The sequence below is a fragment of the Ranitomeya variabilis genome, chromosome 3 (assembly GCF_051348905.1).
Source record: "Ranitomeya variabilis isolate aRanVar5 chromosome 3, aRanVar5.hap1, whole genome shotgun sequence".
Taxonomy (NCBI): Eukaryota; Metazoa; Chordata; class Amphibia; order Anura; family Dendrobatidae; genus Ranitomeya; species Ranitomeya variabilis.
This window is the reverse complement of record NC_135234.1, coordinates 545,734,208-545,757,697: the sequence shown is the minus strand read 5'-3', so window position 1 is coordinate 545,757,697 and position 23,490 is coordinate 545,734,208. Positions and strand designations below refer to the sequence as shown.

The window sequence follows — 23,490 nt, the reverse complement described above, 5'->3', positions numbered from 1 at the left end:
AATAATAATAAAAAAAATATATTATTCCCATAAATACATTTCTTTATCTAAATAAAAAAAACAAAACAATAAAAGTACACATATTTAGTATCGCCGCGTCCGTAACGACCCAACCTATAAAACTGCCCCACTAGTTAACCCCTTCAGTAAACACCGTAAGAAAAAAAAAAAAAAAACGAGGCAAAAAACAACGCTTTATTACCATACCGCCGAACAAAAAGTGGAATAACACACGATCAAAAAGACTGATATAAATATCCATGGTACCGCTGAAAACGTCATCTTGTCCCGCAAAAAAAAAGCCGCCATACAGCATCATCAGCAAAAAAATAAAAAAGTTATAGTCCTGAGAATAAAGCGATACCAAAATAATTATTTTTTCTATATTTTAGTTTTTATCGTATAAAAGCGCCAAAACATAAAAAAATGATATAAATGAGATATCGCTGTAATCGTACTGACCCGACGAATAAAACTGCTTTATCAATTTTACCAAACGCGGAACGGTATAAACGCCTCTCCCAAAAGAAATTCATGAATAGCAGGTTTTTGGTCATTCTGCCTCACAAAAATCGGAATAAAAAGCGATCAAAAATGGTCACGTGTCCGAAAATGTTACCAATAAAAACGTCAACTCGTCCCGCAAAAAACAAGACCTCACATGACTCTGTGGAGCAAAATGTGGAAAAATTATAGGTCGCAAAATGTGGAGACGCAAAAACTTTTTTGCTATAAAAAGCGTCGCTGGTTTCACACTTGCGTTTTTGTCTGCAGCGTTTTTTGCACAAAAAACCGCATGCGTTTTTTCCCTATATTTGACATTGAAAACGCATGCGGTTTTTTTGTACGCGTTTGGTCGCGTTTTCAAACGCATGCGGTTTTTTTCTGCATGCGTTCATTTTCAGAAATACAACCTGCAGTATTTTCTTGCGTTTTTAAGCACATGCGTTTGTTTGCGTTAAAAACGCATGCATTTTTATCGAAAAAAAACAGAAAACACACTGAAAAGCCACCCACCACCATCAAGGTGATAAAGGGATCCAAACCCTAACCCTAACTCTACCCCTAACCTCACCCCTAACCGTTTAATGAACATTTTCTGACAGTCATAGTGCCACGTATTTCAGTGCCACGTATTTCAGTGCCACGTATTTCAGTGCCACGTATTTCAGTGCCACGTATTTCTGTGCCACGTATTTCAGTGCCACGTGTTTCAGTGCCACGTATTTCAGTGCCACGTATCACGTATTTCAGTGCCACATATTTTAGTACCACGTATTTCAGTGCCACGTATTTCAGTGCCACGTATTTCAGTGCCACGTATTTCAGTGCCACGTGTTTCAGTGCCACGTGTTTCAGTGCCACGTATTTAAGTGCCACGTATCACATATTTCAGTGCCACGTATTTCAGTGCCACGTATTTCAGTGCCACGTATTTCAGTGCCACGTATTTCAGTGCCACGTATTTCAGTGCCACGTATTTCAGTGCCACGTATCACATATTTCAGTGCCACGTATTTCAGTGCCACATATTTCAGTGCCACGTATCACGTATTTCAGTGCCACGTGTTTCAGTGCCACGTATTTCAGTGCCACGTATTTCAGTGCCACATATTTCAGTGCCACGTATTTCAGTGCCACGTATTTCAGTGCCACGTGTTTCAGTGCCACGTGTTTCAGTGCCACGTGTTTCAGTGCCACGTGTTTCAGTGCCACGTGTTTCAGTGCCACGTATTTCAGTGCCACGTATTTCAGTGCCACGTATTTCAGTGCCACGTATTTCAGTGCCACGTATTTCAGTGCCACGTATCACGTATTTCAGTGCCACGTGTTTCAGTGCCACGTATTTAAGTGCCACGTATCACGTATTTCAGTGCCACGTATTTCAGTGCCACGTATTTCAGTGCCACGTATTTCAGTGCCACGTATTTCAGTGCCACGTATTTCAGTGCCACGTATTTCAGTGCCACGTATTTTAGTGACACGTATTTTAGTGACACGTATTTCAGTCACGTTTAGGGTTAGGGTGAGGGGTAGGGTTAGGGTTAGGGCTAGGGTTGGAGGTAAAGTTAGGGTTAGGGTTTGGATTACATTTACGTTTGGATTAGGGTTGGGATTAGAATTATGGGTGTGTCAGGGCTAGGGGTGTGGTTAGGGTTACCGTTGGGATTAGGGTTAGGGGTGTGTTTGGGTTAGGGTTTCAGGTAGAATTGGGGAGTTTCCACTGTCCAGGCACATCAGGGGCTCTCCAAGCGCGACATGGCGTCCAATCTCAATTCCAGCCAATTCTGCGTTGAAAAAGTAAAACAGTGCTCCTTCCCTTCCGAGCTCTCCCGTGCGCCCAAAAAGGGGTTTACCCCAACATATGTGTTATCAGCGTACTCGGGACAAATTGAACAACAACTTCTGGGGTCCAAGTTCTCTTGTTATCCTTAGGAAAATAAAAATTTGGGGGGCTAAAAATCATTTTTGTGGGAAAAAAAAGATGTTTTATTTTCACGGCTCTGCGTTATAAACTGTAGTGAAACACTTGGGGGTTCAAAGTTCTCACAACACATCTAGATAAGTTCCTTGGGAGGTCTAGTTTCCAATATGGGGTCACTTGTGGGGGGTTTGTACTGTTTGGGTACATCAGGGGCTCTGCAAATGCAACGTGACGCCTGCAGACCAATCCATTTAAGGCTGCATTCCAAATGGCGCTCCTTCCCTTCCGAGCTCTGTCATGCACCCAAACAGTGGTTCCCCCCCACATATGGGGTATCAGCGTACTCAGGACAAATTGGACAACAACTTTTGGGGTCTAATTTATCCTGTTACCCTTGTAAAAATACAAAACTGGGGGCTAAAAAATCATTTTTGTGAAAAAAAAAAAGAATTTTTATTTTCACGGCTTTGCGCTATAAACTTTAGTGAAACACTTGGGGGTTCAAAGTTCTCAAAACACATCTAGATAAGTTCCTTGGGAGGTCTAGTTTCCAATATGGGGTCACTTGTGGGGGGTTTGTACTGTTTGGGTACATCAGGGGCTCTGCAAATGCAACGTGACGGCTGCTGACCAATCCATTTAAGTCTGCATTCCAAATGGCGCTCCTTCCCTTCCGAGCTCTGTCATGCGCCCAAACAGTGGTTCCCCCCCACATATGGGGTATCAGCGTACTCAGGACAAATTGGAAAACAAATTTTGGGGTCCAATTTATTCTGTTACCCTTGTAAAAATACAAAGCTGGGTGCTAAAAAAATCATTTTTGAGAAAAAAAATAAAAATTATTTTCACGGCTCTGCGTTATAATCTGTAGTGAAACACTTGGGGGTTCAAAGCTCTCAAAACACATCTAGATAAGATCCTTAGGGGGTCTACTTTCCAAAATGGTGTCACTTGTAGGGAGTTTCAATGTTTAGGCACATCAGGGGCTCTCCAAACGCAACATGGCGTCCCATCTCAATTCCAGTCAATTTTGCATTGAAAAGTCAAATGGCGCTCCTTCCCTTCCAAGCTCTGCCATGCGCCCAAACAATGGTTTACACCCACATATGGGGTATCAGCGTACTCAGGACAAATTGGCCAACATTTTTTGGGGTCCAATTTCTTCTCTTACCCTTGGGAAAATAAAAAATTGGGGGCGAAAAGATCATTTTTGTGAAAAAATATGATTTTTTATTTTTACGGCTCTGCATTATAAACTTCTGTGAAGCACTTGGTGGGTCAAAGTGCTCACCACACATCTAGATAAGTTCCTTAGGGGGTCTACTTTCCAAAATGGTGTCACTTGTAGGGAGTTTCAATGTTTAGGCACATCAGGGGCTCTCCAAACGCAACATGGCGTCCCATCTCAATTCCAGTCAATTTTGCATTGAAAAGTCAAATGGCGCTCCTTCCCTTCCAAGCTCTGCCATGCGCCCAAACAATGGTTTACACCCACATATGGGGTATCAGCGTACTCAGGACAAATTGGCCAACATTTTTTGGGGTCCAATTTCTTCTCTTACCCTTGGGAAAATAAAAAATTGGGGGCGAAAAGATCATTTTTGTGAAAAAATATGATTTTTTATTTTTACGGCTCTGCATTATAAACTTCTGTGAAGCACTTGGTGGGTCAAAGTGCTCACCACACATCTAGATAAGTTCCTTAGGGGGTCTACTTTCCAAAATGGTGTCACTTGTAGGGAGTTTCAATGTTTAGGCACATCAGGGGCTCTCCAAACGCAACATGGCGTCCCATCTCAATTCCAGTCAATTTTGCATTGAAAAGTCAAATGGCGCTCCTTCCCTTCCAAGCTCTGCCATGCGCCCAAACAATGGTTTACACCCACATATGGGGTATCATCGTACTCAGGACAAATTGCACAACATTTTTTGGGGTCCAATTTCTTCTCTTACCCTTGGGAAAATAAAAAATTGGGGGCGAAAAGATCATTTTTGTGAAACAATATGATTTTTTATTTTTACGGCTCTGCATTATAAACTTCTGTGAAGCACTTGGTGGGTCAAAGTGCTCACCACACATCTAGATAAGTTCCTTAGGGGGTCTACTTTCCAAAATGGTGTCACTTGTAGGGAGTTTCAATGTTTAGGCACATCAGGGGCTCTCCAAACGCAACATGGCGTCCCATCTCAATTCCAGTCAATTTTGCATTGAAAAGTCAAATGGCGCTCCTTCCCTTCCAAGCTCTGCCATGCGCCCAAACAATGGTTTACACCCACATATGGGGTATCATCGTACTCAGGACAAATTGGCCAACATTTTTTGGGGTCCAATTTCTTCTCTTACCCTTGGGAAAATAAAAAATTGGGGGCGAAAAGATCATTTTTGTGAAAAAATATGATTTTTTATTTTTACGGCTCTGCATTATAAACTTCTGTGAAGCACTTGGTGGGTCAAAGTGCTCACCACACATCTAGATAAGTTCCTTAGGGGGTCTACTTTCCAAAATGGTGTCACTTGTAGGGAGTTTCAATGTTTAGGCACATCAGGGGCTCTCCAAACGCAACATGGCGTCCCATCTCAATTCCAGTCAATTTTGCATTGAAAAGTCAAATGGCGCTCCTTCCCTTCCAAGCTCTGCCATGCGCCCAAACAATGGTTTACACCCACATATGGGGTATCATCGTACTCAGGACAAATTGCACAACATTTTTTGGGGTCCAATTTCTTCTCTTACCCTTGGGAAAATAAAAAATTGGGGGCGAAAAGATCATTTTTGTGAAACAATATGATTTTTTATTTTTACGGCTCTGCATTATAAACTTCTGTGAAGCACTTGGTGGGTCAAAGTGCTCACCACACATCAAGATAAGTTCCTTAGGGGGTCTACTTTCCAAAATGGTGTCACTTGTAGGGGGTTTCAGTGTTTAGGCACATCAGGGGCTCTCCAAACGCAACATGGCGTCCCATCTCAATTCCAGTCAATTTTGCATTGAAAAGTCAAATGGCGCTCCTTTCCTTCCGAGCTCTGCCATACGCCCAAACAGTGGTTTACCCCCACATATGGGGTATCAGCGTACTCAGGACAAATTGTACAACAACTTTGGGGGTCCATTTTCTCCTGTTACCCTTGGTAAAATAAAACAAATTGGAGCTGAAATAAATTTTGTGTGAAAAAAAGTTAAATGTTCATTTTTATTTAAACATTCCAAAAATTCCTGTGAAACACCTGAAGGGTTAATAAACTTCTTGAATGTGGTTTTGAGCACCTTGAGGGGTGCAGTTTTTAGAATGGTGTCACACTTGGGTATTTTCTATCATATAGACCCCTCAAAATGACTTCAAATGAGATGTGGTCCCTAAAAAAAAATGGTGTTGTAAAAATGAGAAATTGCTGGTCAACTTTTAACCCTTATAACTCCGTCACAAAAAAAAATTTTGGTTCCAAAATTGTACTGATGTAAAGTAGACATGTGGGAAATGTTACTTATTAAGTATTTTGCGTGACATATGTCTGTGATTTAAGGGCATAAAAATTCAAAGTTGGAAAATTGCAAAATTTTCAAAATTTTCGCCAAATTTCCATTTTTTTCACAAATAAACGCAAGTTATATCGAATAAATTTTACCACTAACATGAAGTACAATATGTCACGAGAAAACAATGTCAGAATCGCCAAGATCCGTCAAAGCGTTCCAGAGTTATAGCCTCATAAAGGGACAGTGGTCAGAATTGTAAAAATTGGCCCGGTCATTAACGTGCAAACCACCCTTGGGGGTGAAGGGGTTAATCTGTTTAGACGTTTTCTGGTCTCTTGTTACCATTCGTATTAGCCGTCTTTTTGATTTGTCATCAGTTTTCCTCCTGCGGCCAAATCCAGGGAGGTTGGCTACAGTCCCACGGATCTTAAATTTCTGAATAATATCTGATACTGTAGTCACAGGAACAACAAGCTGCTTGGAGATGGTCTTCTAACTTTTACCTTTAACATGTTTGTCTATAATTTTTTTTCTAATCTCCTGAGACAACTCTTTCCTTCTCTTCCTCTGGTCCATGTTGAGTGTGAGACACACCATGTCACCAAACAGCACAGTTAGTATCTGTAGCCCTATATACAGGCCCAGTGAGTATCTGTAACCCTATATACAGGCCCAGTGAGTATCTGTAGCCCTATATCCAGGCCTAGTGAGTATCCGTAGCCCTATATACAGGCCCAGTGAGTATCTGTAGCCCTATATCCAGGCCCAGTGAGTATCCGTAGCCCTATATACAGGCCCAGTGAGTATCCGTAGCCCTATATACAGGCCCAGTGAGTATCTGTAGCCCTATATACAGGCCCAGTGAGTATCTGTAGCCCTATATACAGGCCCAGTGAGTATCTGTAGTCCTATATACAGGCCCAGTGAGTATCTGTAGCCCTATATACAGGCCCAGTGAGTATCTGTAGCCCTATATACAGGCCTAGTGAGTATCTGTAGCCCTATATACAGGCCCAGTGAGTATCTGTAGCCCTATATACAGGTCCAGTGAGTATCTGTAGCCCTATATACAGGCCCAGTGAGTATCTGTAGCCCTATATACAGGCCTAGTGAGTATCTGTAGCCCTATATACAGGCCCAGTGAGTATCTGTAGCCCTATATACAGGTCCAGTGAGTATCTGTAGCCCTATATACAGGCCCAGTGAGTATCTGTAGCCCTATATACAGGCCCAGTGAGTATCTGTAGTCCTATATACAGGCCCAGTGAGTATCTGTAGTCCTATATACAGGCCCAGTGAGTATCTGTAGCCCTATATACAGGCCCAGTGAGTATCTGTAGCCCTATATACAGGCCTAGTGAGTATCCATAGCCCTATATACAGGCCCAGTGAGTATCTGTAGTCCTATATACAGGCCCAGTGAGTATCTGTAGCCCTATATACAGGCCCAGTGAGTATCTGTAGCCCTATATACAGGCCTACTGAGTATCTGTAGCCCTATATACAGGCCCAGTGAGTATCTGTAGCCCTATATACAGGTCCAGTGAGTATCTGTAGCCCTATATACAGGCCCAGTGAGTATCTGTAGCCCTATATACAGGCCCAGTGAGTATCTGTAGCCCTATATACAGGCCCAGTGAGTATCTGTAGTCCTATATACAGGCCCAGTGAGTATCTGTAGCCCTATATACAGGCCCAGTGAGTATCTGTAGCCCTATATACAGGCCTAGTGAGTATCTGTAGCCCTATATACAGGCCCAGTGAGTATCTGTAGCCCTATATACAGGTCCAGTGAGTATCTGTAGCCCTATATACAGGCCCAGTGAGTATCTGTAGCCCTATATACAGGCCCAGTGAGTATCTGTAGCCCTGTATACAGGCCCAGTGAGTATCTGTAGCCCTATATACAGGCCCAGTGAGTATCTGTAGCCCTGTATACAGGCCCAGTGAGTATCTGTAGCCCTATATACAGGCCCATTGAGTATCTGTAGTCCTATATACAGGCCCAGTGAGTATCTGTAGCCCTATATACAGGCCCCGTGAGTATCTGTAGCCCTATATACAGGCCCAGTGAGTATCTGTAGCCCTATATACAGGCCCAGTGAGTATCTGTAGCCCTATATACAGGCCCAGTGAGTATCCGTAGCCCTATATACAGGCCCAGTGAGTATCCGTAGCCCTATATACAGGCCCAGTGAGTATCCGTAGCCCTATATACAGGCCCAGTGAGTATCCGTAGCCCTATATACAGGCCCAGTGAGTATCTGTAGCCCTATATACAGGCCCAGTGAGTATCTGTAGCCCTATATACAGGCCCAGTGAGTATCTGTAGCCCTATATACAGGCCCAGTGAGTATCTGTAGCCCTATATACAGGCCCAGTGAGTATCTGTAGCCCTATATACAGGCCCAGTGAGTATCTGTAGCCCTATATACAGGTCCAATGAGTATCTGTAGCCCTATATACAGGCCCAGTGAGTATCTGTAGCCCTATATACAGGTCCAATGAGTATCTGTAGCCCTATATACAGGCACAGTGAGTATCTGTAGTCCTATATACAGGCCCAGTGAGTATCTGTAGCCCTATATACAGGCCCAGTGAGTATCTGTAGCCCTATATACAGGCCCAGTGAGTATCTGTAGTCCTATATACAGGCCCAGTGAGTATCTGTAGCCCTATATACAGGCCCAGTGAGTATCTGTAGCCCTATATACAGGCCCAGTGAGTATCTGTAGCCCTATATACAGGCCCAGTGAGTATCTGTAGCCCTATATACAGGCCCAGTGAGTATCTGTAGCCCTATATACAGGCCCAGTGAGTATCTGTAGCCCTATATACAGGCCCAGTGAGTATCTGTAGCCCTATACACAGGCCCAGTGAGTATCTGTAGCCCTATACACAGGCCCAGTGAGTATCCATAGCCCTATATACAGGCTCAGTGAGTATCCGTAGCCCTATATACAGGCCCAGTGAGTATCTGTAGCCCTATATACAGGCCCAGTGAGTATCTGTAGCCCTATATACAGGCCCAGTGAGTATCTGTAGCCCTATATACAGGTCCAGTGAGTATCTGTAGCCCTATATACAGGCCCAGTGAGTATCTGTAGCCCTATATACAGGCCCAGTGAGTATCTGTAGCCCTATATACAGGCCCAGTGAGTATCTGTAGCCCTATATACAGGCCCAGTGAGTATCTGTAGCCCTATATACAGGCCCAGTGAGTATCTGTAGCCCTATATACAGGCCCAGTGAGTATCTGTAGCCCTATATACAGGCCCAGTGAGTATCTGTAGCCCTATATACAGGCCCAGTGAGTATCTGTAGCCCTATATACAGGCCCAGTGAGTATCTGTAGCCCTATATACAGGCCCAGTGAGTATCTGTAGCCCTATATACAGGCCCAGTGAGTATCTGTAGCCCTATATACAGGCCCAGTGAGTATCTGTAGCCCTATATACAGGCCCAGTGAGTATCTGTAGCCCTATATACAGGCCCAGTGAGTATCTGTAGCCCTATATACAGGCCCACTCAGTGATTCCACGATTGCAGACACATGTGATGCTAGTTAGTGGGCACACCTTGATTTAACATGTCCCTTGTGTTGCATTATTTTCAGGGGTACCATCATTTCTGTCCAGGTCTATTTCATGATTATTATTTTTTTAATTCTGTGGAAGCATGGTTGAAAAGCAATGTCTGACTTTCATTTGTTCATTTTCATAGACCTTTATTTATTTTGTCAGATTCAAGTTATTTCTGTGACCATTGTGGGTTTTTCTGTCATTAAACGAGGGGTACCAACAATTTTGAGCACATGTGTATTTATCTATTACCTATCTAAATTTGTAAGATATAAAATAGCTATACAAATCTTTCAGTTAAATTGTGTGTCTTAGGCTCTGTTCACACTATGTTTATACATCTGGAAGGCACTGATTTAGCTTAAACTTACCTGGTTATACACTAAGTTTGTAATAGATCTTTTCAGAACTCCATTTTTCTAATACATAGAAATGAAATAATTTTCTGTCTGCCTTCGCTCCCTTCTATGGCTAGTTTTGAAACGATCAAAGTATTTGAGTTAACAGAATAAGCAGTATTCAGTAAGCTCTGAAGCTCCCCCTAGTGGTGACTGGAGGTAGACTGAATTTTGTCACCTAAGGCCATGTTGCCATGTTCTGAAATGTTGTATTTTTTCCTCAGTTGTCCATGCTAAAATATGCAATTACAATGTGCTCTATGTATTGCATTTTTGCTGCTTTTTTGTGTGTTTTCTTTTTTTTGGTGCGGATTTGATGTAGTGATTCCACACATTAAGAGTAGGACCACATGGCTGATTTCTCCACATCCGAGAAAACCGGTCTGATTATTCTTGTCAGACTTTAATCAGAGTGGGATCAGTTTATCTCGAACCTGAAGAGAAAAGCAAAAATTAGTTTCTCCACCTTCCCCATTCTGTCAGTCCATGAAAATCGGACCGCACTCAGAGTGTGGTCTAATTTTTTTTCATGGACTCAGACTTCCATTGCCGATTTTGGTCTGATACTCGGATCAAAATTGGACATGTCTGCAATTTCAGTCAGAGGAAAAAAAATCGGATATGTGAACAGAACCATAGAATATCATAGATACAAGTGCTATCCGTGAAAACCACACTTGTGCAACAAAATCGGTCGTGTGCACAAGCCCAAAAAAAAATTGCACTTTTACATGCGTTTTTTCTCAAATAAACTTCTATGGAAAAAAGCATACAGTTCAACAGATTTTCAAATATACAGTAAGCATAAGTGTTCATGAACTCACAGCCACTTTGAACTGTTGAAAGGGTTGTGCGGGACTTTACTAATGATGGTCTATCTCACTGATTCGAATAGGGGACAGATATGCCGTACTCAGCCTACAGTTGACGGACATGTGCTCTACAGGTCCACAACTAAGCAGTTCCCACTGCCACCGGGAAAAGCTGGCCGGCGGGGGGTGCCGGGTGTCGCTGCCCCACTGATCAGACATCGATGACCCAGTCTAAGGATAGGCCATCATTGTTAAAGTCCTGGACAGCCTATTTTAGTGCAGCAGATTTTCTGCACAAAAATGTAGTGGAAAAATGCATTTAAGCTACTTGGGAACATGGCCTGAAAAGGGTTTTCAAAGATTAAAAAAATTGGCAGGTAGGGGAAATGGGATAAACTAATAAAAGCCACATTTTTACTGAATTTGTAAAACTCCTTTAACCCTAGGAATATGTAAGGTTTTAGTGTTCTGAAACAAAACATCTAAGCTCCTCTGCTGTATGACTTTGGAAAGAAATGTTCAAGTGTAGAAGTCAAAGAGTATGCAGTGTATAGGCATAGCTACATGTGTTGTACAGGTATACTTGCTTTTTACAACAAATAGGCTGAACAAGGTCCAGAGGGCATGGTTTAGGGTGATAACTAGTAGGTCTCTGACATACCATAGCATATTAATGGTATTGTTTATAAAGAAATTAAAGGTGATTTTCACTTTTTTAAAAGTGGTCCCCAGACGATCTGATCCTTGTAAAAAAAAAAAAGAAAACATAGTACTCACCTTCCCCAGGTCCAGCGCTGCTGCTCCCATCTCTGGGTTTTGGGTGCAGTGTTGACATCACATCAGTACCACTACAGTTAATCATAGAGCTCAGCGGTACGTGCTGTCCACATCTGCAGAGCCTCTGAGCTAAATGATTGGCTGCAGCAGTAATATAAGTCATCGGTATGATGTTTACACTGCAGGCAAAAAATAGAGATGGAAGCAACGCAGTGCTAGACCCAGGGTGGGTGAGCACTTTCTGTATTTGTTTCTTTGCTGTTTACTAGGATCTGAATTATGGGGGACCATTGTTCTTAAATTGGAAAGCACCTTTAAATTAAAATGACTTTTTAGACACTAAAGGAAAACAAACTGGTGTATTGGAATCGCTGAGTATTGTATAAAATGGACAAATGTTCCAGGATATCCATTGGATTCAGGCATGGAGACTTTGCTTGCATGCACCCAATGTAACAATATATACCACTTACACTTCTCACTACCGCATGTATGGCTGAAATCTAGAACATATTATTATAAAACAGCTTAAACTAACACACATTTATTTGTTGTACTGAATCTTCTCCAGTGTGTAGCTGGCCAAGCCGTTACAGCTAAATGGATAGTTGTTAAAGGAAAATGAATGGCTGGATAGTAAAGTTCACATTTCCATTTGCTTGTGATGGCAGACTCTTATAATTACACTGCTGCTTTATTTTTAGTGTGGAGGAATACATACACGTTTAGCTCATACTAAGGAAAAAAAACACTAGACTGTTAGCTGCGTTAAAATAACACAGTTGCAATTTTCCAAAAGAACCAATTACAGCATTATTCTAGAGCCCTTGTACATTATCCTAGAGACTTGTACTCAGTGTTATTGCAGAGACACTGCAGCCAATCATTTTTTTTATATTCTTGCCAGGCCCCTGTTTATATATTAAAATTAAAAATAATATTGGCAGGACCATATGACCCACTGGTGTGTATGGGCCTCCTGGCTCTGCCTAACAGATAATATTTGGGGACAAGAGAAATATCAGTTGGAATTTAAAGGGAATCTGTCAGTAAGATCAATAATAATAACCCCCCTAAGCCGTCTATATGGGCATGTAGGTCATAGGAAGGTGAATAAAATGACACTTTTATATCTGCGATCTGATGTCTTATTCCAGAGAAATGTAAGTTTTTATTAATATGACAATAAGCTGTAAAGATCTTGGGCCGGACACTGATCTCTCTAAAAATCTGCCTCCAGAGATTATTTTAAGTGAAAGGGGGAGTTACCAGTGTGAGACCTGTAGATCAGGAGAGCAGACTGTCAGTCATTACATGTCTCACACTGGTAACTCCTTTAATTTACAATAAGCTCTGGAGGCAGATTCCCATTCAGATCAGTGTCCGGCCCATAGATCTTAACAGCTAATTTACATAAAAGACAAAAGTGTCTATTTCTGGAATAAGACAGCAGATCACAGCTATCAAGGTACCATATTATTCTGCTTCTTACGGCCTACATGCCTATACAGATGGCATAGGAGGGTTAATCCTACTGACAGATTCCCTTAATTCACCTGAGCCTTGTTGTTTTCAGGGGAGACAAGTTTCCTTTTCACCATAGAAAACATGGACGAGCACACCTGAACGCTTAGCCAATAGTAATCTCACGTGTGTGGCCTACTGCGTGGCAGATGGTAGAAAAAAAATATTGTATTTTACATGGAGCACCATAGCTACAGTAGTCTTATTGTTGTAGAGGAAAAGTGCAGTCAGGTACATTATATCCATACACATTAAATTACGATTGTGGGTTTTAATAAGTGAGCAATTATCCCATCTGCATTGTATAATATTATACCAAAACATGCTGAAATTGGCCTTTTCAAATGGGGTTTTTGTTGGGTAAAGCAATTTGGCAGAGTTTTGCATGTCACATGTAATGATTCTTATTGCATGGACACGCTGAGATGAAAGTCTGCTGTGTAGCCCTCCCATTAGTGCTCATGCACATGGACGTATCACAGGTCTGTGTGTAATATGGTGACCATACACGTCTGTGCTGTAACTCTGCGGCCTCCAGGAAACCTACGTATGGCTGAATATACCAGACCAGTGGCACGTTCTATAGACAGCCATATTGTGTAGCATGTTGTTCTTCCTAGTGTTCACGGAGGCGCCATATGTCTGCACACAGTGCCCACCGCTGTCCAGGCCTCATCTACGTGACATGACAGGTGCATGAATCCTTGCACAGATTAGTACAGATAATGCAGATGGGTGCAAAAGGAAAATATCACTAATTCTGTCTGCCGTCTGGTTCCTTTATTTGGTTTGGAAAGGCCTTCATCATGCAGAGGCGGAACTATGTCAGCTCTCTGGTGGGCAAATACGGTACTTTATTCTTGGCTTCCTAGATGATTATTTCTACTTTATCAAGTTGGCTGCATCTTTCCAAACCAGTAAACCAGACACCTCAGTTCTTATCTCCATGGGCTATAGAAATGCAGAAATGTGCTTTCCTTGATCTCTTCATAATTCGGGTTGTTCAGTTCTCCGTGCCGCGGGGTGATAGCGTGCTGGAATTTGTTCCCCTCGCTGCTGTTTATATAAGAGTGTGAACATGGTGTACGGCGTTTTCTGTGTGCTGCCCTTCACTGTGAGGCCATTCATCAGTTTCCTCCACAGCTTGAATCCTAACGTTATCCTAAAAGTACATATAGGGCTTTGGCCATACACATTAGACTGGCAGACATGTGGTTCAGGTTCATACTGTCTCCTTCATACCACAGGACTTATACATGGAGATAACCTAAGCTGTAAACACTGTAGGGTGTGCCATTTTCAAAAAACTTCTGTTCCCAGCCACTGCTTGTTTTAAAAACTAACAAACTCTTCCAGGTCCAGTAATGAGTCTCCACCACCAATCCCAGTGTTTGGTATTATATGCAGTACTAATGTCACATCAACAGCGCTGCGGCCAATCAGTGAGCTCAGCAGCTCATGCTGTCGGCTCAGGCAAAGCTGCTGAGCTCACTGATTGGCTGCAGCGCTGTTAGCTTGATGTCAGGTATTAACAGGAACTGGAAGCAGCATCAGAAACTCAGTGTTGGACCTGGGGAGGGCGAGTAAAGCCAGTTTAGTTTTTAAAACAAAATGTGAATAGAAACACATCATCACTGTCATATGAACTACTACTAAAAATGCAAAAAGAAAAGGAGCTCTCTACAGGGAGATTTTGCTTAATCATTGGTGGATTGCAAGCACACTCATTTCAGACTCATTACAGCTGAATTAATAATAATTGCTGCCATAGTAAGCCAACATATTCTGAAATCTCTTTGGCAACTTCAGCCATGTGTAAACAAGATTTTTTTCCTATGATACTGTTTATATTGGCATCATGACTTCCGATTTTTTAAAGGATCCATATGGTCACTAAACAGCTGTATGTGACAGAACATGCCGCCATACAGATTAGATAACTGCCAGCCAACTCTTCCAGGGTTTGGTGATATTAGCTGACTAACTAATGACTCTCGCCTAATCCTTTGGGGAAGGATTGATTGAGCATGTTGGCCTTCAACATGTGCGATCCTTTATTTCCATGGGTGATGCAAAGTGGGCATGTTTATTAGGAGGCAGAAGAAATAGCTGTCAGCTGTGTCCTATTTAAAATGTACAAAAAATCCTAGCCTCCCAATATTAGAGAGAGATTAGTGTTAGAAAAGAATCATTCACTTCACAATTAAACATTTCTGTACTTTTACAACTAGTATATTAATTAAATAGCAAAGTAATAGCATGAAAACTCACCTATTAGGAACCGTTCCTTCAGTGAGCACACAACTAAGTGGTGGCTAACTGGATGCCATAGAAATTGTTTGGTACAAAAAAGTTTCTGCAAAAACACTAAAGCAGATACCATAGATAAAAACAGCAGTGTGAACAAAGCCTTAAGGCCGTATGGATATATGAGTATACAGTAGCTGCATGCATTGTGGAGACATTGTGGGCTTCTCTAAAAAAATAGATGTAAAATACAGCTTTCATGTAGCTGACGGCTTAGTTGCAATGTAAGGGAAACAAACACGTGAACTGCAATGTAAGGTAAAGCAGTATGTTTCCAGCGGTAGAGGCAGTATAGACACTGTCTGATTGGATGGTCATGATAATTCCCTCTTGCAGTAAGACTGACATGCTGCAAGGTGTGAAACCATGAATGGCCTCGGTCAATGATGTTTGCACTAACCGCTGCTGATCTGAAGCTATGACTGAATTTCACTCCAAATGTTAACTCTGTTCCTAACCTGTTTCTTCCTTTTATTCATTTTCCCACCTCTCGTTGCATGCCGTGCAGGGTCAGTTTTGTGCATGACACCAGCTACCAGTATTGGTAGGTTTCTATCTACTTTTTTGCTACTCAAGTTTTCCTTCTGTGGTTCTCAATGTTTTTGAAAATATTATAGAGTATATGCCGATATTCTGTGTTACCATAGTATTCAATATGTAGAATATTCAGTCTAATAATCGCCTATATTATGTCATATTTCTCCGATTGCTCTGTGGCTTTATAATTTTACCTCTGGCATATTGTGTTGAGAACAGAAAAATGTACTTTATTTTATTTCATGATGTCTGTTTATTGAAAATTGAAGTGTAAGTAGTATCACCTGTGTCTTAACGTGTCATAGTGTTGTGCTTTTTTTCTCCTTTTTGCTACGTGTAGAATATTTCATCAGAGTTTCCCAGAAACCTATGCGTCATAGCTAATAGTATAAAAAAGGGTTCACATACTTATAGCAGGGTGCACAGTCACAATGGAAGGAGAGTGGGTTTAATAGGTGACCTATTGAATCTAAGCTGGCAACACATTCCCGTAATAGTCCAAAGACGACATTGTGCATCTTTTGTAAGTCACGACCCCATTGGTGCACCACCATTTCACATAGGTTTGTCACTGTATTGCCACAGTGTTTTTCTAGCAAGGATTAAAGAGAAAGACCAATAATTGTTATTGGAGGTCAGTACATGCACCTAAAGCTTTTATGTAACGCAATCATCCTAGAGAAAGAAAACACAAAATATATATTGTGTCTGTCCGATATTATTTTCAAATCCAGACGAGCATAAAGAATGTTAGGCAACTTACAGCTGTAATCTTCATTTTCTGGGAATCCCTGATAATATATTTATTACAAACTTCCTTTAATTGTACCTGTAATAAGCTTATTTTCCCTTTTTTATTTCTCTCCCACGCTTCCTTGCTTTGCATTGTGATTGCATGCCATCTGCTGGTTTAACCCATGATGGCTTGCTGCTATGTGATATTCACCATGCCAAACCACTTCTATTACCATAATGCTACACCCTCCTGTTCATTGCTTCCATGGTTCCCCTCCTGAAAGTACCCATGATGCACAGCGCTACGTCCGCCACTGTCTCTGCAGCAACAACTCCTGCAACAAGTGTCCCCTTCGCCGCAACAGCCACAGCCAATCAGGTTTGCTCCTTTTAAAGCTTTCTTTCACAAATCCCAAACTCTAAATGAGTGCTAATATGTTAAAAAAAATTCTCTAAAGAATTTTTTTTATAAATGTCTACCCATCAAATTTTTATTTTGTTGAATATTTTATTTTTACAGATGTGTTCATGAGCAGTTTGCACTTATTCAGAGTTAACATTTTTGCAAGTATTGGTCTCTCTTGTTTTATGTTTCCTTGAATGTTTTGCAATGATTGACTTACTTAATCCTTCTCTAGCTACACTCTCTGTACATTAACTAAAGAGAACTCTACATCACAATAGCATATCATTTTAGACATGAAAATACTCCTAATGCTCAGGATCACAAAGCTTACCATGCTAAGGGTAAGGATAAGACACTGGAGTGACAGATCATGTTCCGGGATTCCCTACATTAGTGTGTTCCGGTGGCATTGGGTGGGCCAGAAAAGAACTTTCCAAAGCCAAATGGCCAGCATGTCGAACGTTTTGCTACCTTGCACTCCAATTGCTTTTTGTCCTATGTAAGTGCCACTAAAGCTGTCCATACATTTCCATGGGATATCTCCCATCTTCCACATACACATGGCTCAGCCATGTTTTCAAAAGGATTAGAAGAGAAAGCTGCAGCCAGATACCTCTGTTAAAAAGAAAGGATCAGGCATTAAGATTCTAACAACCCTATCCTTCCCTCACATGATATCAGCCGTTTGGGGAACGTCAGGAGGCCACCATACACATCAGATGGTCAGACAGTCTTGCCAAAATAGGCGGATTTGGCTGACTTTAGTCTGATGTGTATGGGAGGCTTTAAAGAGCATTTTCTGATCTCTGCATCATCTCAGATTATTCATGATATGGGTCATATATTTTTATTCCTTTACTTCAGTCTACTGCAGAATAAATGTTGCGACACTAGTAAGAGTATCCTACATACGCATACAGCATGCGTGATTTATTAAACTTTTGTTTGTTTTTTCACTAAAGCAGGGTGTGTAGGTTCTCGACTGCCTTTGAGCATTGACCTGTATTATGGTACTGTACATCTATTTCCCTTTAACTAGTTACATATTAAATACAAATATTTGTCCTCTACCGCTTTTAACTCATTTATCCTCATATAAGGGCATGGATTAAATAGTGGTATAATCTTTTCCATAAGGCACATAGATGCAGGTTATCAATTCATATAGTGAAAACAAGTGCTATAGGTTTCATTTCATATAACCCTTTTTGCTTACTTATTTTTCCACCTCCAGTTACCAAAAAATGGATCCTTTTCACATGGGAGGAAAACGGATGGCTGTTTAACAGATCTGTTTTCCATTGGTCTCGTTGTTAAAAAAAAACTGGATCAGTTTTTTTCAGGCAGACAAAAAAGTTGTGTCTACAATTTTTTTGTCAATGAAATGCTACTGTATCCATTCTAGAGGGTGATTACTGGACACAGCTGCATTTACACTATACAATATTAGACAACGATAATTTCCTGTTAGTAAATTAGAAAAATAGAGGACTACACATGAAGGCTCATGCTTTGTAGTGAAAGGCTCCAGAGAGAAACATTTAATCAGGATCTACAGACATGGTGAAACTTTTATTTTTCTCTGCTAGATATCGTAATTATGGCAGTAAGAGATTGCGAAAAAAAATAGTCTTGCTAAGCCAACTAACACCTACTCTGCCATCAGTTTAGTTGCATTTCTGCCTTAAGCTGATGACTTTGACATTCATGCGAAAGCTGGATTGAAAGCATAGTGGGGGAAAAAGCCACTTGGCAACAGTCATGTCACGCCATCATTACCTCATGTCATTTTTTCGTATGAAAAAACTAATTCAAATAATCCAGGATTTTATGTTTTGCATAGATGTATTAGATTATTTAGGCCTACCATATTCTGCATTGCTGTGTACAGATTGTAGTTACTTATATGAGCTCCCGACACAAGTGTAGCTACAGCTGTAACCAAAAGTAAAACAGTGGGTTGAATATAGTGTTGTGAACGGCAGCTGGCACTTTTTGTTGTTTCTTCTCCTCCCTGTCGGTGATCCCGGCACCTCTGCCTGTTTTTTCTCCTCCCTTTCGGTAATCCCGGCACCTCTGCCTGCCTCCTGTCTGTGAATACCCTGCCTCCTTTGTGTAAAATCTCAGCAGTGATCTATCATTCACAGTCCGGAGGGGCCGGGTATCACAGACAGGGAGGAGAAGATCCAGTGCACAGTCCCGCCCCTATGCACCAAAATCTAATTAGCAGAATATTTCAAATGCTGATTAAAGAACAAGCAGATTTATTCATTAAGTGTATTATTGTAATCAGTATTACAGCACCATTACAGCAAGGTCTTTACTTTACATTACAAATTGTGCTGACAGGTTCTCTTTAACCCCTTTATGACCTTCGACATATACTGTAGATACCTTATAGGTCGCCTCACCCTGTTTGATGAGGGCTCCAGCACATGACAGCTGATTTCATTAGGTGACATGTGCCCCTAACAGCCACGGGTGGAATCACGATCCACCTGTGGCTGTTAACATGTCAAAAGCCGCTGGCAAGTGGTTTGGGTTTTATTTGACAAACTTTGGATTTTTTTTCACCACTTAAAAAAAAGAGAACCTATACGTGTTTGGTATCTACGAACTCGTAATTATTATTATTATTAATAATTATTATAGCGACATTTATTCCATGGCGCTTTACATGTGAAAAGGGGTATACATAATAAAAAACAAGTACAAGTCATGACTGCTACAGGAGGACAGAGAACCCTGCCTGTGAGGGCTCAAAATCTACAAGGGATGGGTGAGGATACAATGATGTATGCAGAGTTGGTCAGGCAGTGGTATGGTGGAACGAGGGTTACTGCAAGTTGTAGACTTGTGGGAAGAGGTAGGTCTTCAGGTTCCTTTTGAAGGTTTCCATGGTAGGCGAGAGTCTGATATGTTGTGGTAGAAAGTTCCAGAGTAGGGGGGATGTGCGGGAGAAATCTTATATGCGATTGTGGGAAGAGGAGATAGGAGGGGAGTAAAGAAGGAGATCTTGTGAGTATCGGAGGTTGCGTGCAGGTAAGTACCGGGAGACTGTCACAGATGTATGGAGGACACAGGTTGTGGATGGCTTTGTATGTCATGGTTAGGGTTTTGAACTGGAGTCTCTAGGTGATGGGGAACCAGTGCAGAGGGATTAACAGAGGAGAGAGGGGAGGACAGGTGGATTAGTTGGGCAGCAGAGGTTAGAATAGATTGGAGGGGTACGACAGTGTTAGAGGGGAGGCCACAGAGCAGAAGGTTGTAGTAGTCAAGGCGGGAGATGATGAGGGCATAGACTAGGGTTTTTGCAGGTTTTTGGTTGAGGAATGCACGGATCCCGGAAATATTTTTGAGTTGAAGTCGGCAGGAAGTGGAGAGGGCTTGGATATGTGGTTTGAAGGAGAGATCTGAGTCAAGGATTACCCCAAGGCAGGGAGCTTGTGGGACTGGGGAGAGTAAGCAGCCATTTACTTTAATGGATAGGTCTGTTGGGGGGGGTCGAGTGAGATGGGGAAAAGATGACAAATTCTGTTTTGTCCATATTATGTTTTAGAAATCTAGTGGAGAAGAAGGATGAAATAACGAACAGACATTGTGTGATTCTGGTTAGTAGGGAGGTGATATCAGGTCCAGAGAGGTAGATCTGTGTGTCTTCAGCATAGAGGTGATACTTCAAGCCATAATGACCTGGAGAATCATATTGGCAAGTCAGTTTTAGCATTTAGTGAACATGGAAAAAAAATGTGGAATTGCACTTTTTTTTGCAATTTCACGGCAATTTGAATTTTTTTCCTGTTTTCCAATACACTACATGGTAAAACCAATGGTGTCTTTCAAAGCTACAACTCATCCCACAAAAAACAAGCCCTCACATGGCCATATTGACTTAAAATAAAAAAGTTATGGCTCTGGGAAGCAGGGGAGCAAAACACGGTAACTCAAACGGAAAAACCCAAGGTGATAAAGGAATTAAGGAGTAGTGGGCATACAGTCCTGTGCAAAGGTTTTAAACGGGTGTGGAAAAATACTGCAAAGTAAGAATGCTTATTAATAGTTTATTTGTATCAATTAACAGAATGCAAAGTGAGTGAACAAAAAATAAATCCATCTCCAAGCAATATTTGGTGTGACCATTCTTTGCCTTTGACATAGCAGTTAAAGCATCAATTCTTCTAGATATATTTGCAAACAGTTCTTAAAGAAACACAGTATGTAAGTTGCAGACATCCTGGAGAACTAACCACTGATCTTCTGTGCATGTACGCTTGCACAAATCCTTCTGTCTTTTCATGTAATCCCAGACACTCAATGTTGAGATCTGGACTCTGTGGAGGCCATATCCTTAGTTCCTGGACTCCTTGTTATTTACGCTGAAGATAGTTCTTAATGTTTGTATGTTTGGGTTTAATTTTCCTACTGCAGAATAAATATGGAGCCAATCTTTATTTCTGAGCACTGAGGCCATGCCTGCAGACACTGATTATTGTACCACTCTCCTGCCATTCAGGAAAACAAATTGCCTTGTGTTACAGGCAAATATTTCACATTTTGACTCATCTATTCAGGGCACCTGCTGACATTTTTTCTGTTCCCCAGTTCATATGTTATCATGCATAATTGAGTCATGTGGCCTTGTTTCTATGTCGAAGGCATGGTTTTTAGCAGCAACTCTTCCATGAAGATAACTTTTAGACACCCTTCTCCTAACAGTATATGGTTTGTAGCTAGGTGCAATTGGTTGCTGACAGTTCTGAGCTGATGGCACTGCTGGACCTCTTTTGATTTTTAAGGAAAGTAAGTATGATGTGTCTTTCATCTATTGCAGTAAAGGGTTGTGCACACATTGCAGATTTTATCCTTTTTTGGTGCGTTTTTGCCATGCAGATTTTCTAGAAACCCTGAAGCAATCCTGATGCCAGCAAAGTAAATTAGAATCGTGAAGGATCATATACATGTTGCTTATTTTTGACCTGCAGATGTGGTTCAGAAAATAATGTGCAGCATGTCTATTCTATGAGTTTTTGCCCTGTGTTTTTCACCATTTAACTCAAATCAGTCAAAAAATGCAGGGCAAAACCACACTTTTTTTTACAGCTGCGTTTATTCCTGCCAAGAGATGCGGAAATTTTACTCAACGTGTGCACATTCTCTTAAGTTTCCTTGGATGATCAATGCATCTACGGTCCTCAATGTTGCCTATTTTTTGTGTCAGTGCTAAGAAATACAGAAAGATTCTTATCCGCCATGCAATACCATCAAGGACACATTTGACTGTCTCCAAATGTATGCAGCAGCATGATAATGACCCCAAGCATACAGCCAATGTATTTAATAAATATCTTCAGTGTAAAGAACAAGGAGTCCTGGAAGTGATGATATGACCTCCACAGAGACCCAATCTCAATATCATCCAGTTTGTATAAGATGACATGAAAAAACTGAAGGATTTGCACAAGACACATCCACAGAAGATCTGTGGTTAGTTCTTCAAGATGTTTGGAACAAACTTCCCACCAAGTTCTTTCAAAAACTGTGTGCACAAGTATACCTAGAATAGAATTGAATCCAAAAAGTAGTCGCACCAAATGTTGATTTTATTAAGATTTCTCTTTTTTTCACTCACTTTATTATACCGTAGTTGTGAATTTATAAAATGCAAACTATTAAATCTTCTATTTTGAAAACATTATTGCTTTGCAGCATTTTTACACACCTGCCTAAAACTTGCAATGACTGCATATTAGAAGCCTACTGTGATGTTACGTTTCACTTTCACAGATCCCTTTAGAACTACTATAGTCAATTTTCTCCAATAATTTCAAACTATGATCAGATAAGATAAGAGCATTATGATATTTAGATATTTACTAAATAACATCCCTACAAAGATGAAGATTATTGGAAATCCTAACAATAGCCACTAGTCTCTCTTAGGGTGTAATATCTTGAGATTATTTTCTTATTCAGCTTGCTATGAGGTCTACTTTACAGAGCGAGTATTTTCTTAGTAATAGTTTGCTGACAGCAACTTGAATATATGGTAGCTTGAAAAGCTTCTAATAACGTGACAGTCTTTTGCTTAGGAGCTACTTGAAGAACTTAAATGGCCGTGTAGATAACCACTAGAAGGGAGTTATATAAACTCATTCAGAGCTTACCTACAGGACATGGTCCAGTTAGTTGATCCTCCTTTAGAAGACAGCAATTCTCTTGTTCACACCCAAATCAGATATAAATCTGCCACGTTGCTTCTGGATGGTACTCTCCTTAAAGGGAACCTGTCACCCCGTTTTTTCAAGATGAGATAAAAATAGCGTTAAATAGGGGCAGAGCTGTGCTTTACATTAGTGTATTTTTTGTGACTTTATTCCCCACCTATGCTGCCGAAATACCTTTGTAAAGTTGCCGTTTTGGGCTGTCACTCACGCTGGTCTGGTCATATGGGCGTGGTGACATCGCTGTTTCTCCCCCAGATCTTGCTCAGCTTTCCGTTGGTGGCGTAGTG

General features: G+C 41.2%; 1 protein-coding gene across 22 annotated transcripts in view; it reads left to right on the top strand.

Moving 5' to 3' along the window:
- The window catches only part of MBNL2 (muscleblind like splicing regulator 2), a 257,792-nt gene that overhangs the window by 225,210 nt on the left and 9,092 nt on the right, over window positions 1-23,490 (top strand). For 10 of the 22 annotated variants that reach the window (XM_077297132.1, XM_077297146.1, XM_077297139.1 and 7 more), the window contains one exon: window positions 15,810-15,845. The exons of 3 other annotated variants lie outside the window; for them this stretch is intronic. In XM_077297132.1, the coding sequence (XP_077153247.1) occupies window positions 15,810-15,845 (36 nt within the window). Of the gene's footprint in view, window positions 1-15,809; window positions 15,846-16,857; window positions 16,953-23,490 lie in introns of all 22 variants that reach the window. 9 more of the 22 variants (XM_077297136.1, XM_077297147.1, XM_077297142.1 and 6 more) reach the window with 2 other exon arrangements.